The 16489-nt window shown below is 37.0% G+C and overlaps 1 protein-coding gene across 1 annotated transcript; it reads right to left on the bottom strand.

The window, feature by feature from the left end:
* Positions 1–14082: 14082 nt before the first annotated feature.
* Positions 14083–15326, bottom strand: LOC122009110 (probable glutathione S-transferase GSTF1). The gene is made up of 3 exons (XM_042565131.1): positions 15109–15326; positions 14975–15023; positions 14083–14774 (listed from the first exon to the last, which is right to left on the bottom strand). Exons 1-3 carry the CDS (start codon positions 15256–15258, stop codon positions 14320–14322), a joined length of 654 nt encoding a protein of 217 aa, XP_042421065.1. The 5' UTR covers positions 15259–15326; the 3' UTR covers positions 14083–14319.
* Between the last annotated feature and the right edge of the window lie 1163 nt (positions 15327–16489).

Below are 16489 nucleotides of genomic sequence, written 5' to 3'. Positions count from 1 at the left end.
CAAAACTATTCATGGTTCTGGGTAGTCCCACTATGAAATCCATGGAAATATCCTCTCGGGAGACCAAAATCAATTCCTCCTCTCGGTCCCTATCGTAGCCTCTTGTATATAGAGATTTATACCCACCACATACCTACCTTCTTACCCAACCAATAGGGGCCGGCCAAGCTAAGCTTGAAGCTCAAGCTTAGGGCCGACCAAGCCTAAAGGTTGAGCCTTAAGGTGGCCGGCCAATAGCTTGGAGCCCAAGCTTAGGTGTCCGGCCACATCATATTAAAAAGGGATTTTTGTTAAAATTATTTCTTATGTGGATATCATGGTTTTAAAAGAGAGTTTAAAATTTAAATCTTTCCATTTATAGCTTTCTACAAAAGATTAAGAAAAGATTTGAAATCTTTCCTTATTTGTAGATTGAAAGGTAGATTTTAATTTTGAGAAAAATTTCCTTTTTAACTATGTTCATGATTTAAAAGAGAGTTTAAAATTAAATATTCTCTTTTATAAGTTTCTACAAAAGATTAAGAAAAGATTTGATATCTTTCCTTATTTGTAGATTAAAAGAGATTTTAATTTTTAGAGATAACTTTATTTTTATCCACATGTTTAAAAGAAAGATTTTAATTTATAAAATTTCCTTTTTACAAACCACCATGAAGGGAAAAATTATTGGAGAATTTTTTTTAGAAATTTCCAGAGACAAATTAGGAAGTTTTAATTAATTAAAACTCTCCTTATTTTGTTTTTAAAGTGGCCGACCATTGTAAATTGAGAAGAGAAAATTGTTTTTAATTAAATAAATTTTCCTTTTCATGGCAAAAGAATTAAGAAAGTTTTTATTTAAATTTCCTTATTTGCTAAGACCAAGGATTATAAAAGAAGGGGTAGAGGTGCCTTCATGGGTGAACGACTCTATTATTCTTCTCCTCTCTTTTCCTCCTTGGTGGCCGACCCTAGCTTCTCCCTCTTCTCTTCTTCTTGTGGCCGGTGGTAACCCCTCTTGGAGCTCTTGATGGTGGTCGGTTCTAGCTAGGAGAAGAAGGAGAGAAAGGAGGTTCTGTCTCTTGCATCTCTTGGAGCTTGGTGGTGGTGGCCGGACCTCTACTTCTCTTGGAGAATTGTGGTAGCCGAAACCTAGAAGGAAGAAGAAAGTGCTTGGTGGTTCTCGTCTCGGAAAATCGTTGCCCACACAATGTCCGAGGTTAGAAGAGGAATACGGTAGAAGATCAAGAGGTTATTTTTGCTTACAAAGAAAGGTATAACTAGTAATTGTTTTCCGCATCATACTAGTTTTCTTTGTATTGTTATTTTTGGAAATACCAAACACAAGAGGTATATGATTCTAGAGTTTTCGAAATAGTTTTTCGAGTTTGTGTTTTCTTCTTTTTCGAATTTGTGATTCGATTGTTCTTTTTGGTTAACTTAGAGTTATTTAAGGAAATAAATATTAGCTTTCCTTAAAAGGCTTTGCCTAGGCGGTGGTGGTTGCTCCCATATCCAAGAAGGCCATGTGTCTCGCCATGCAGTCTTGGAAGCCAATTTTGGAAATTAATATTTATAGAATTAATAACTTAGGTAGATTTGAATCAATAGTGTTAAGTTCCACTTGCGATTCAAATCTAAACCATTAAGAATAGATAAGTTAAATTTGGAATCAATGATGTTAAGTTTCATCTGCGATTCCTAATTTAACTTTTAAAGAACACAATAGATTATTTAAGGAAAGGTTCGACACTTGTACACAAAATTTTTATACAGTGGAACCGGTACGATTTTCTCAGGACTAACCAACAATTGGTATCAGAGTTAGGGTTTGCCTCTGTGTGTTTGGTTTTCAAATTAGGTTATGCACATGTCATACATAATTTAGGCAGGATAATAGTAGGATGTGCTAACTTTGTGGTTGCAGGCTCCAACTATTATGTCTTAAAGATGTTGTGTGTGATTGGACCCTTGGACATGTCAAGGGCATTATTTTTGTGTGTGCATGATTGTATGTAACTAATACAGCAGGAGCTGTATTAGCCTTAGGATTTTAGAATTTTATTTTCGATCTAGATTACATGTACATTCCTTCGTGGAATATAGGATCGATATATATAAAATTCTATTTTTGTCGCGGATCGGATTCTTGTGAGGTGTGGTACTTTTGGAGCACCAGAGGCGCAACAGAATAAGAAGCAAGATGGATGCGACAACTCGACCCGATGGCGGTGGCTAAAGATGACAGCAGCTAGGGTTGGAGCACATGGAGGATAGTAATAGGAAAAGACCATAATAGTTGGAAAATAATTTCCATATTTATTGCTTTATTTACTGTGATGTGTGTGTATGCATGTGATGTATGCTAGGATAACTTAAAATTCCTCACTTTAAATAACTAAGTGGGAGAGGAATTTATTTTAATAAATTCCACGGTCTCCATTACTGGTTTGTAAGTGATGCAAACAAACTTGCGCGTTGGCTCTGAGTGCCTTCCTCTATATCGGATAAGTTTGTTTGCGGATCACTAGATCAAACTTCCATTTAGGATTACAATAGGAAATTAATTAAGAGCGTGTGATCTTCCCCATCGGAAGGGGCATAATCTTATTAATGGACTTAGTGTCAAGTAATGGTATACACTTAGGCACGTCTAATAGTATCCTCCCCATCGGAGTCACTGCTATTATTTGTGTGATCCCAAAGGAAAACCAACTATTAATTTATCAAAAAGATAAGTTGACAAGATAATAAAATGAAAAACTCCTCTTACAAATGTTTGGTTTTGTATACGTCCACACTATCGTGGCATACAAAATTCACGGTGTTTGAGGTAATTTTATTTGTCATAAAGACTTATTGACAAGATAATTAATGGGTAAAACCCTCCTCTTACAAATGTTTGAATTTGTATATGTCCACACTATTGTGACATGCAAAATTCACGGTGTTTGAGGTGTTGGTGAATTTAAATGATATTGTTTTGAGGAATCAATATTATTTCAAATTCAAAGTTATTGACCAAATTATTTGATAGACCAACTATTAATTTTATTGGTCATAAAGTTAGGATGACGAAATAATAAAATTAATGAATAAAATCTTCTCTTTGTTTTTGTATACGTCCACACTATCGTGGCATACAAAATTCATGAGGATTTTAAGGTGTTGGTCTTGACCAAATATTTCTGTGATTCTTAGTATTTAAAATGTTTGTCAATCCCCTAGTTGTTATACTATAGAATAGACTTAGTAGTCCCAATTGTAATGATTGGAAATAGGACTTGGACATTTAAGGTAGACTGTCCTTTTAGAGCTAAGAACAAAATAGGTGTATTTCATTCATTAGTTAATACATGATTAGTGATGTTATCTACTAGTACCTGGTGTGTAGATACAGGAGCCACTAATCATGTCTGCAATTCATTGCAGATGTTCTAGGAAACCCGATAACTATATGAAGGGGAAGTCACCGTCTACATGGGCACTATTGCAAAAGTGGTAGCTGTTGCAGTGGGAGATGCTTATCCTCTGATAGGGATAAAATATGGATTTTAAGAAATTATCTTTACGTACCAAGTTTAGAAAGAATTTGATTTCGGTTTCTAAACTATAGAAGAATAGATATTCTATCTATTTTGATAACAAACTTGTTATCAAAAAAATAGGAAAGATATCTATTCTGGTACGTTGGTTAACAATTTATAAATCCAATAACTCCCACGATTCAATAAATGAAAATTAATAACACATCTTCTAACTATTAAGAGAAAGCAACCTTCAGAAATGAGCCAATTATATCTTTGACATCAAAGGCTAGGTTATTTTAACTTAAGTAGGTTTCATTGGTAGATGAACTTTTAGGTTCATTGGTAGTGGAAATCTTTCCAACCTGAGAGTCTTACTTGGAAGGAAAAATAACCGAGAAGCTTTTAAGTCTAAGGGGTATGGAGCCAAAGATATAATGGAATTGGTTCATTCTGTTTTGTGTGGTCCTATGACTATCCAGACAAGAGGTAGTTTCGAATATTTTGTCTATTTTATAGACAACTATTCGAGACATAGATAGATTTACTTGATACATCGTAAGTCTAAGTGCTTTGATTAGTTCAAAGAGTACGATGCTGATGCGGAGAAATGTCAAAGTAAAAATATCGAGACACTATGGTGAGATCGTAGTAGCAAATACCTCTTGGGAGAATTTAGGAGTCACTTATCAGAAGTAGAGATTCAATCCCAACTAACTGCACTTGGTACATCCCAACAGAATGGTGTAGTAGAAAGAAGGTATAAGGCTCTTATGGAATAATTAGATCAATGATGAGTTATTTAGAAAATTACCAAATTCATTTTAAGGATATACACTAAAAATGAAAGTGAACATAGTACCTTCTAAGTCAGAACTCTCTACTCCCACAGAATTGCAGAATGAGCGTAAACCTAGTTTGAAGCATATTCGGATTTGGGTGGTCTAGCACGTGAGAGACATTGAAAAATTGGACATGAGTTCACTTGTTTGTGAGTTATCTTAGAAAAATGAAAAGAGGTTTGTAGTCCTTAAAATCGGAAGGTCATTGTTGGCACCAATGCTCGATTTTAGAAAAGGACTATACTATAAACCACAAGCCCCATGAGTAAAAATTGTTCTTAAGGAAATTAAAGGACACATCTAACCTAGTACCAACTATACAAGATGAAATATCACAAGAAACTGCAACACGTATCACAAATGATACACAATTGCAGAAAGTACCTCGTCGTAGTGGGAGGGTTGTTAGGCAACCTAAAAAGATTCATGTTTTGGGAGAGTCTTTGGACTCGATCCCTGGAGGACATGAACCTGATCTCCGGACATATGACGAAGCACTCCAAGATAAAGATGCAGCATCTTTGCAAAGAATACAAAATTAGAATATATGTATTCTAATAGAGTCTGAAAGTTTATAAAATCATCAAATGGTGTAAAAGTCATTGGGTAAAAATCAGTCTACAATAGGAAAAGAGGGATAGACAAGAAAGTAGAAACTTTCAAAGCAAGGCTTGTTGAAAAAGGAAACTTTTTTACCGGTAGCCATGCTTAAGTCTACCCAGATTCTTTTATCTATGAGATTTAGCAAGTGGATGTCAAGACAACTTTCCTTAATGGAAGTCTTGAAGAAAATATCCATATAAAGCAACCAGAAGGGTTCATTGCAAAGAGCAAAGAGCATCTTGTGTGTAAGCTCAAACAGTCTATGAACTGAAGTAAAGCTTCAAGGTCTTGGTACATTCGGTTTAATAAAGTAATCCAGACCTATGGATTTATTTAATAACCGAATGAGTCTTGTGTATACAAAGAGTGTGATGGAAACGTGGTGGTATTTCTTGTACTATACGTAGATAACATTTTTGGTAGTTGGAAACAATATCAAAGTGTTGTCAGAAGTAAAGGTATGGTTGTCCAAACAATTTGATATGAAGGACTTGGAAGAATGCATATATTCTTGGGATCAAAGGGATGGCAAGAAAAGAATATATTTTACTTATCCCAAGCTTCATATATCGAAACAATCTTAGCTCGTTTTAGCATGCAGAACTCCAAGAAAGGTTTCTTATCTTTTAGGCATGGAGTAGCTTTATCTAAAGAGATGTCTCAGAAGACATCAAAGGAAATAAAGGACATGAAGGCAGTTCCTTATGCTTCGACTGTAGGAAGTCTAATGTATGCAATGCTGTGTACGAGACTGGATATTTGTTTTGCCGTGGACATGGTTAGCAGATATCAAAGTAACTCTGGACAAGGACATTTGTCTGCGGTAAAGCATATATTGAAGTACCTTAGAGACACTAGAGATTATATACTAGCTTACAAGGCAGATAATTTGGTCCCTGTGGGTTACATGGATTTTAACATCTAATCAGAAAGGGACAATAGTAAGTCAACCTCAAGGGTTTTGTGTTTACTTTAGGAGGTAAAGTCATAACTATGGAAGAGCGATAAGCATAGGTGCTTTTTCGGACTCCACCATAGAAGTTGAGTATATAGTAGCCTCTGAGGTAGCCATAGAAGCTGTATGGCTTAGATACTTCAAGATAGACTTAGATATGATTTCTGATTTGCCCAAAATAATTTGGTGCAGTAGCAAACTCGATGAAACTATAAGTCCATAAGGCAAGTAAACACAATAGAGCGCAAGTACCACCCAATACGAGAAATCATATAAACGAGGAGAAGTTGTTGCCACCTAGATTGCATTAGATGATGACTTATAGATCTTTTCACTAAGGCCCTTAAGGCAAGAGCTTTTGATGGGCATGTTGAAGGGTTGGGAATCAGATGTATGGCAGCAGATATGACAGCTTAGTCTTTTAGTATAAGTGAGAGATTGTTAGAGTGTATACTAAAAGCCTATCTTTTGGTATAAACATTTATCTAGAATAAGAATCACATTGGTCAAATATCTACATTTATGATAAATATAGTTGTTCAATTAATTTATATTGTAGATAACATGATGTGTGGTGTCCCACACAGAAGATCATGTTATCAGTTCTTTATAAATTATAAACAGTTGCTCACGACTAAGATGGAAAGGAACAAACCATTGGAATAGTCGTAGTGTAATTAGGTATTAGTTTATCTTGACTAATAAATTACACTAGTATACTCTAAGTGAATTGAGTAGGACCATTTTAGGTAAGTTCTTTTTATACTGACTTGATAAAAGAACTAGACCTTAGTTATTATGGAAGTGTGTGCTCTTAATCCTAATATGATAACAAGCACATATATTTGATATTTATTTCTTTAATTTATCAATGGGTGAGATTTAGTTCGATAAATCAATAAGCCTGATAAGTTGGGAAATGATATCACTTATAGTGTGTGTTGTTGATTATAGAAGGAATCTGTGTCCTAGTAATCTAGGTTGAGAATGACCCCAAGAGGAGCTCATAAGGATTGTCATGTTAAACCCTGCAGGTGGACTTAGTCCGACATGACGATAAGGTTGAGTGGTACTACTCTTGGACTAAGATATTAATTAAGTGAGTTGTCAGTAACTCATTTAATTAGTGGGCATTCATTATCTTAAACACAGGGAGACTAACACACTCATAATAAGAAGGAGCCCAAAATGTAATTTGGGATTAGTGCGGTAGTTCAATAATAGTTCTTTAGTGGAATAAATTATTATTGATGAAATTAAGTTATGTGTTCGGGGCGAACACGGGATGCTTAATTTCATCGGGAGACCAAAACCAGTTCCTCCTCTCGGTCCCTATCGTAGCCTCTTGTATATAGAGATTTATACCCACCACATACCCACCTTCTTACCCAACCAATAGGGGCCGGCCAAGCTAAGCTTGAAGCTCAAGCTTAAGGTCGGCCAAGCCTAAAGGTTGAGCCTTAAGGTGGCCGGCCAATAGCTTGGAGCCCAAGCTTAGGTGTCCGACCACATCATATTAAAAAGGGATTTTTGTTAAAATTATTTCTTATGTGGATATCATGGTTTTAAAAGAGAGTTTAAAATTTAAATCTTTCCATTTATAGCTTTCTACAAAAGATTAAGAAAAGATTTGAAATCTTTCCTTATTTGTAGATTGAAAGGTAGATTTTAATTTTGAGAAAACTTTCCTTTTAAACCATGTTCATGATTTAAAAGAGAGTTTAAAATTAAATATTCTCTTTTATAAGTTTCTACAAAAGATTAAGAAAAGATTTGATATCTTTCCTTATTTGTAGATTAAAAGAGATTTTAATTTTTAGAGATAACTTTCTTTTTATCCACATGTTTAAAAGAAAGATTTTAATTTATAAAATTTCCTTTTTACAAACCACCATGAAGGGAAAATTATTGGAGAATTTTTTTTATAAATTTCCAGAGACAAATTAGAAAGTTTTAATTAATTAAAACTCTCCTTGTTTTGTTTTTAAAGTGGCCGACCATTGTAAATTGAGAAGAGAAAATTGTTTTTAATTAAATAAATTTTCCTTTTCATGGCAAAAGAATTAAGAAAGTTTTTATTTAAATTTCCTTATTTGCCAAGACCAAGGATTATAAAAGAAGGGGTAGAGGTGCCTTCATGGGTGAACGACTCTATTATTCTTCTCCTCTCTTTTCCTCCTTGGTGGCCGACCCTAGCTTCTCCCTCTTCTCTTCTTCTTGTGGCCGGTGGTAACCCCTCTTGGAGCTTTTGATGGTGGTCGGTTCTAGCTAGGAGAAGAAGGAGAGAAAGGAGGTTCTGTCTCTTGCATCTCTTGGAGCTTGGTGGTGGTGGCCGGACCTCTACTTCTCTTGGAGAATTGTGGTAGCCGAAACCTAGAAGGAAGAAGAAAGTGCTTGGTGGTTCTCGTCTCGGAAAATCGTTGCCCACACAATGTCCGAGGTTAGAAGAGGAATACGGTAGAAGATCAAGAGGTTATTTTTGCTTACAAAGAAAGGTATAACTAGTAATTGTTTTCCGCATCATACTAGTTTTCTTTGTATTGTTATTTTTGGAAATACCAAACACAAGAGGTATATGATTCTAGAGTTTTCGAAATAGTTTTTCGAGTTTGTGTTTTCTTCTTTTTCGAATTTGTGATTCGATTGTTCTTTTTGGTTAACTTAGAGTTATTTAAGGAAATAAATATTAGCTTTCCTTAAAAGGCTTTGCCTAGGCGGTGGTGGTTGCTCCCATATCCAAGAAGGCCATGTGTCTCGCCATGCAGTCTTGGAAGCCAATTTTGGAAATTAATATTTATAGAATTAATAACTTAGGTAGATTTGAATCAATAGTGTTAAGTTCCGCTTGCGATTCAAATCTAAACCATTAAGAACAGATAAGTTAAATTTGGAATCAATGATGTTAAGTTTCGTCTGCGATTCCTAATTTAACTTTTAAAGAACACAATAGGTTATTTAAGGAAAGGTTCGACACTTGTACACAAAAATTTTGTACAGTGGAACCGGTACGATTTTCTCAGGACTAACCAACAATTGGTATCAGAGTTAGGGTTTGCCTCTGTGTGTTTGGTTTTCAAATTAGGTTATGCACATGTCATACATAATTTAGGCAGGATAATAGTAGGATGTGCTAACTTTGTGGTTACAGGCTCCAACTATTATGGCTTATAGATGTTGTGTGCGATTGGACCCTTGGACATGTCAAGGGCATTATTTTTGTGTGTGCATGATTGAATGTAACTAATACAGCAGGAGCTATATTAGCCTTAGAATTTTAGAATTTTATTTTCGATCTAGATTACATGTACATTTCTTCGTGGAATATAAGATCGATATATGTAAAATTCTATTTTTGTCGCGGATTAGATTTTTGTGAGACGTGGTACTTTTGGAGCACCAGAGGCGCAGCGGAATAAGAAGCAAGATGGATGCGACAACTCGACCCGATGGCGGTGGCTAAAGATAGCAACAGCTAGGGTTGGAGCACATGGAGGACAGTAACAGGAAAAGACCATAATAGTTGGAAAATAATTTCCATATTTATTGCTTTATTTACTGTGATGTGTGTGTATGCATGTGATGTATGCTAGGATAACTTAAAATTCCTCACTTTAAATAACTAAGTGGGAGAGAGATTTATTTTAATAAATTTCACGGTCTCCATTACTGGTTTGTAAGTGATGCAAACAAATTTACGCGTTGACTCTAAGTGCCTTCCTCCATATCGGATGAGTTTGTTTGTGGATCACTAGATCAAACTTCCATTTAGGGTGACTACAGGAAATTAATTAAGAGTATCCCTATATAGGAGATATATCCCTATATTTATCTCTCTCTATATCTGTGAGGCCGATACTAGGGGATCGTTAAGATAGTGGATCTATTTTTTTATTAATATTAGTTGACTATTTTACCCTTAAATCTAACCAAATTATAACTTTGTAATTTTGATTCATCAATCGACTAGAACTATATCTCCATTCATAAAAAGGTTGAATCCCTATCGTACTAAGAGATCCATATATCTAAGATTTCCGCATTTACTTAGTGTATGCCATCCTCAATCTACTAATACTTTCAAAACATAAAGACTAATTCTCTAGGACTTCCTTCATTGCCTAGTGCCAATCACCCTTAACTAACCAACACTTTCTTTTTTGCTCTAGTCAATCTAGACCCACCAAGATTTCTATTTACCTAAAGTTTACTCCTTTGGAATTTTAACCTTACCTATAATTCACTTCTCTAAGACATCAACACTTATCTAATGTTCACTCCTCTATGACTTTAACAAAGGTTAAACATCCGATCACCCTTGGCTCATTTGGACTTTTACTATCAACACCAATTGAACTTCTCCAATATTGTGTCTAGTCTACTTGATTCACTTGGACTTCTTATTAACTAAGGTTGCGTTTGGTAGGGGTGATAGGATTAGGATTATGTTTTCAAAAAGTTATTAAAATGTCGTTTGATAGGGTTGATTAGGGGTAGAATTAGGGTTGATTAGGAGTGGGATTCACAATCCATAGGCATGGGGAGTGATTAATAATCCCACCTCCAATCCTATCCTAATCAACCCAATTCTAATCCTATCACCCCTACCAAACGGAGCCTAAGTGTCCAATCAACCGTAACCTATTTGAATTTTCTCCCTTGCTAACTTCTTGTTGGATTCTCCTAATCTCCCATCATATTCTTTAATCAATGGCATTGGCTGCTTTACACACCTCGGCATACATGCATACATAGGCAGACCCAGTGGGGACATTCATTATAGCATACACATAGACTTGTACAATGTGGGCATGCATTTTGTACTGTTTAAGTGTAGGGATCTTTGTACACTTAGTGAAAGCATGCATTTTGTACTGTTTGAGTGTAGAGATCCCTGTACACTTAGTGAGAGCATGCACTCATGTAGATAGGTTATCGGTAGACCTGCTGGAGTAGCGAGGTGTCATTCTTCATCTACAATAGATTTTCAGGGAGGTCTCTAACCTCCTGGTCATCTTGGCCACTTTTGACATAGTACATTGAGGTATGTCGATCATACACATTCCCTACTGTAGATACAGAATTGGGGCACTACTCAACCAAATTATAGCCCTAATTAAAAAAAATGATTGAGTCCCTGATCCAGAGCGATTAGTGGCATGAGACCACACATGGAGGGGCATATGCATCAGCTCCCCACTACACTACTATAGTAGAGGATACTTCATTTTTTAGATACACCCAGTGACAAACACCCCAGATATAGTGACACCCCTCATAGTTGGCTGGAGGAGATATATGGACAGCCCACTAGTGCAAGATGCTAGATGCGATGCAGAGCACATAGAGGAATACTCTGACGCCATGGACGTAGCTTTCCTAGAGGTCATCATAAAGAGAGTCTAGTGAGGAGTGAGGAATGAGGAGAGTTATGAGAGGAGACTACAGTAAATGGAGTCATGGTCTAGAGCATAAGGACTATATATGGGAGAGAGCATGGGAGATTCGGGTGAGTATGGGAGGGGATACCATAGTAGAGGGAGTCATGCAGTAGAGCATGAGGACTGTATGTGAGAGGGGCTTCATGAGGTGATGGTGATGTAAAGGTGAATAAATCCACCTCAGAATGATCTATCTAGTATGTAGTAAATGGCTAGCAGTAAAGACACGTCAAATTCATTTATGGCTAGGACTTTGCTAACAAGCTCAAGAGGTGAATAGATCCATCATAAAGGTTTATCTAGTACGCAGCAAATGATTCACGGTAAGAACAACATCAAATCAGTTTATGGTTGGGGCTTTGCCATAAAGCCTACGAGGGTGCATAGACCCACCACAAAGGCTTATCTAGTCCACAACAAATGACTAGTGGTAAAGACACACCAAATCTGTTGATAGTTGGTTACTTGCTAAAATTGACTTCATGAGACTTGGAGGTGATACCGGGCGATCCTAGACTCATGACACGGGAGGAGGTTGATAGAGACGAGTTGGAGCCATTGGTGGCTTACAGACATAGGACAGTGACACACGACATGGAGGTTGTAGAGGCAACCACTAATAGAGGACACTAGACAAAGTATGGACAGTGGCGATAATGAGATCATGAGGATGAGACATGTACAATTTGGATAGAAATCATGGGCAGTGCTAATTGATACCTCAGCTTCAGTATCTCGGACCTAAGATGAGCAAATAGCCAACATGTGTAGCTAAGAGAGCGAAAGATGGTACATGAGTGAGCATATGTACGTGATCATGGTTCCCCTTCCAGATTTGACAGTTCGTCAGACATGACATATTTGATTCCGCAATCACTTTTGTATGATGTTGTGCACTTCTTGATAATATATATTTAACTTTTCATAAAAAAATTTAATCAATATTAACCTACTTGATATTTATCGTAATCTTCTCATATGATATAGACGATCATCAAGGAGTGAGCATCACTTACAATTGGTCTCTTGTGATGGCAAACATAGTTCATTGGTCTTCTAATTCACTGTACTCATCAAAGTCTTCGCCTATTACAAGAGTCCTAGGGGCTATGGTACAATGGAAAAGCGCTAAAGGGGCTATGGTACAGTGGAAAAGCGCTAAGTTATTATCCAGATATCTACGGTTCAATATTTAATTATGGTATATTTGTAGGAATTTTTCCTCCAAATGGAATGTGCAACCACGGGATGCTAGGCTTTTGATCACACGCCATAAGAGCTTCCCGATCGATTTATCCTGACAGTCGGTGGAAAATTTTGGTGGGATCGGGTCAGTCGCCCTAGGTTCAGTGTTACTTGGTTCAACATTTTTTTTCCTCTCGAGATTATGATGCAGCGGAAGGGTACCAAATTATCATCCAGATATCTGCGGTTCAATCTCCAGCTACAACGTATTTGTAAGAATTTTTTTCTCCAAGTGAGACATGCAATTACGGAATATTGGACTTCTGAGCCACGCACCGCAAGCACTTCCTGGTCTACCTTAATAATCAGTAGAAAATTTTTATAAGCTTGAACCGATCATCTCATATTCGGTATTATTATTATTATTATTATTACAAAAATATCTTGCCAACTGACATCTCATTGTGATTTCTTTGAACAAAAGTCATAACTACCTTACCTTGTTGCCTCTGCCCCATAGAAATTTCCCTTAAGATCACTACCCTCGTGATCACTGAATTAATATTTATTTTATTTTAAATATTGGCAAGATTTAAGTAGAATAGGTAGGAAACATTATTGCTATCTAGAATTGATGAGAAAACAACAACCAGGGGCTAAAATGAAGGACGGATGAAACTATGAAAGGAGTGATCAGCCATCAACGCCGGCCCATGCAGTCCCATTCAAGCACTTTATCATCAATTTAATAGCCAACGTGGTTCTCTTCTTTTCCATAGTTTAGCTGGCTGATTCCCAGTCTTTGTGTATTGAGCAGATTGTGACATCCACTATCCAAATTGAGGGCCGACCAGCACAACTGCCACCAAACAAAGAAGATATATAACATAACATTGCCCTAGGCAGAGTCCACTTTGCTTGCAGAATAAGCATAAACCATTAATGTTATGGGAGAAAAGTGATTATGCTATGTTCTCTCCTGGGTGTCCCTCTGATGCCGAATCCATAGTATCTATACAGGGCAGTTCCATTGCTACTGATATGGTTCGAACTTGAGACCCATGGGAGTAACTTCTCATCCAAATACCAACTTGACTATCCACGAGGCAACTCGGCCACTATGTGGGGCTTAAAACATTAATGTTATTGTGGACACCCATCACTTTCATTGCACTCATTTGATTCATTTTATTACTTCTATAGATTGACATAATTGATATCTATATTAATATTTACTCTAATAGATCTTAAGATTTTTATTTCAATAAATCTTGAGATCAATTTAGATACAAAATAATTCATTAAGTATTTGATCTCCCCTATATTAAACTAAAACATTATCTATCTATATCTTATTCTAGGACCGACTATATTAAATTCTGGGAGGAGTGAGTGGATATATCATACGATGATATATGACATCATCATCTTGGACCAAGTCAAGATAATAACACCTAGGAAGGCTGACCTCCTAGATCAGATTAGAATAGTAAACTTTGACACTTTAATTTAAGCAAAGCTCTCAAACTTGTGCACGATAAAATGCTCCAAACTTGAACAACAATTACAGACGACGATTAATTTCACGATCAAGTTCCATAGACTGAAAAGAAAAAGCAGGAATCCCTAAGCGAAGCGTCGATCACAAATGCACACAGCACATCAAAGTGTTGCACAGCATTGGGATTATTGGAAGTAAGGCGTAGAAGCAACTAGCATATAGCGCACACATAGATCTAGTGGAAGCATCACAAGGTTAAGATTGGAGAGCAGTGGCAGCAGCTTCACGATTACTGAGGGAATTCGGCGGCCACTTTCTTGCAGGCCGGACGCGACTCCAAGCTTTCCCACCACGCCTTCACGTGAGGGCGCGCCTCTAACAGGGCGGCCACTTGAGGGACTTTGGTAACGAAGTGGGTGACGGGATAGTGGCTGAGGTCGGCGAAGCTGAAGAAGTCTCCGGCGAGGTATTTGGTCTGGGACAGACGGGCTTCGTAAATGTCGAGCACCTTTCCCAGCTTCTCCGAGTTCTCCTCCACTATCTTCTCGTCCGTCGTACCACCGTAGAAGCGGGGGATAATCACCGCCTGGTAGAAGATGGGGCTGATGACTTTGTCGTACTGGTGAGCCTCCACGTCCAACCAGACGTCCACCATGGCTGACTCCTCCAAGCTACTCTCGTGTAGCAGGTCAACGTTGGAGGATTTGAACTTGCGCAGCACGTATCGTCCGATCGCTCTCGATTCTAAGGTTTGAGAGGCCAATTAGTCCACAAAAACCAAATCAACTTCTCTTGACTAGAAAATCATCCTAAAAATTTTCTAGAACTGCAACCCAATCTTTAAAAATACGAGCGAATAATTGCTCTGTTACCCATAGATCTACCGACTCGACATAGATCGCGCTGGAAAATTTCAAGATTAAGGATGAATCGAACGAACTCACCAAAAAGAACGAGATCCCCATCTTGGAAAGCCGGCACTTGACCAAATGGCTGCAGATTACACAATCAAAAAGTGATATAAATCCGATAAAAATAGAGAGAGATATGCAATCGAATTCATGGGTAAATAGGATACATTTCTGGCGAGGTGAGCAGGGGACTTGTGCTCGCCGGTGGCCAGGTCGATGTGGACGCGCTCATATTCCGCCCCGACTTCCTCAAGGCACAGAACTACCCGGGTCGCCGCCGTCGACATCACCGGGGCGAATACCTTCACCGGAGCCATTTCTGCGCTCTTTCTGACACTGGAACTCTAAGGAGATTAAGTTTGGGGGTGCAGGCTGGGGAAGGATAATGTTCTATTTATCGGAGCGAAGTGATCCCAGATTTTTAATTTTATAAACAGAAAAAAAAAACAAAAAAAAAAAAATAGACGAGTTTTACGGCTCATATGCTTTTGTCCGCAAAACGTGGATCAAGGATGGACACTGATGAAGAGCCATGATTCCACGTATAAATTAAGTGAAGGTCATCATTCTCTACTAATGATAAAGAATGATTCATTTTTTTTGATCCATGTTTTATGGATCAGAGGATCCATGCTTAAAGTTTTAGTTCACCTCCTTGTACACAATTCTGTGGGCTACTGAGTGGATTTGTCGTGCCTAAAAATAACTTGGGTCACTTGAAAGGAGTTATTTGCCTGCACACCTGCCCGTGCATGATTCCATGGGCAACTCGGGGATAGATATGTCGTACGTCTTACATCGCACACCCCGTGACCAATTCAAAATTTTTTTAGCTTTAAAATTGTGTGTGCTTAGTACAATAATCCAACACTTAAATTCTAAAGAAAAAAATCTGATTAACATAATTAAGAGCTTAAAAAATAAAAAAAATTGATGTTACGTTGGGAGCGTTGTACGCTGGCGCCTAATGTAACACACATATACTATTTGATTTTTTTAACTTAATACTATAATCCAACTTCTAAATCCTAATGACAAAAACTTATTACTATGATTGAGAGCTTAAAAAAAAAAAAATAGTGTGTACCTCCTATGGGAGTCACTCACCTTGGATATTCATATTTATTATCCAGGATATATATATATATATTTTGATCTGTCACAACTCTATCTTAGCATGCCGACACTTGGCCTTAATTGTGAATGACCCATGTGCACAGTAACGTGTAGTATATATTAAAAAAATTGAGTTTTTTTTTTATTTTTTTGCTAGATGATTACATTTACTTTACATGCCCCTCAAGGGCATGTATAAATTGATCTCTTGTCCTATTATAATATATTTGTCACCCTCTAATTGATAGACTAGTCTCACAATCATTTATAGAAAAGTAAATTAAAAAAAAATATATGACATTATATAAGAGAGTATTTTTTCCTGATTTAATTGAAAATTGACCTTTGTTTATTTCTATAAATTTATCATATGATAATCAACCGATTATACTTCATAGACAAGCGTAGAACCTAGATGTACACTAAGAGAGG

The sequence above is a fragment of the Zingiber officinale genome, chromosome 8A, assembly GCF_018446385.1.
Source record: "Zingiber officinale cultivar Zhangliang chromosome 8A, Zo_v1.1, whole genome shotgun sequence".
In the NCBI taxonomy this organism is placed as follows: Eukaryota; Viridiplantae; Streptophyta; class Magnoliopsida; order Zingiberales; family Zingiberaceae; genus Zingiber; species Zingiber officinale.
This window is presented reverse-complemented; position numbering and strand designations above follow the sequence as displayed.

Coding starts and splice junctions, on each gene's coding strand:
- LOC122009110 (XM_042565131.1), bottom strand. CDS start 15,258: ATGGCTCCGGTGAAGGTATTCGCCCCGGTGATGTCGACGGCGGCGACC. Junction 15,024..15,108: donor CTGCTCACCTCGCCAGAAAT/GTATCCTATTTA, acceptor TGTAATCTGCAG/CCATTTGGTCAAGTGCCGGC. Junction 14,775..14,974: donor TGGGGATCTCGTTCTTTTTG/GTGAGTTCGTTC, acceptor CTCAAACCTTAG/AATCGAGAGCGATCGGACGA.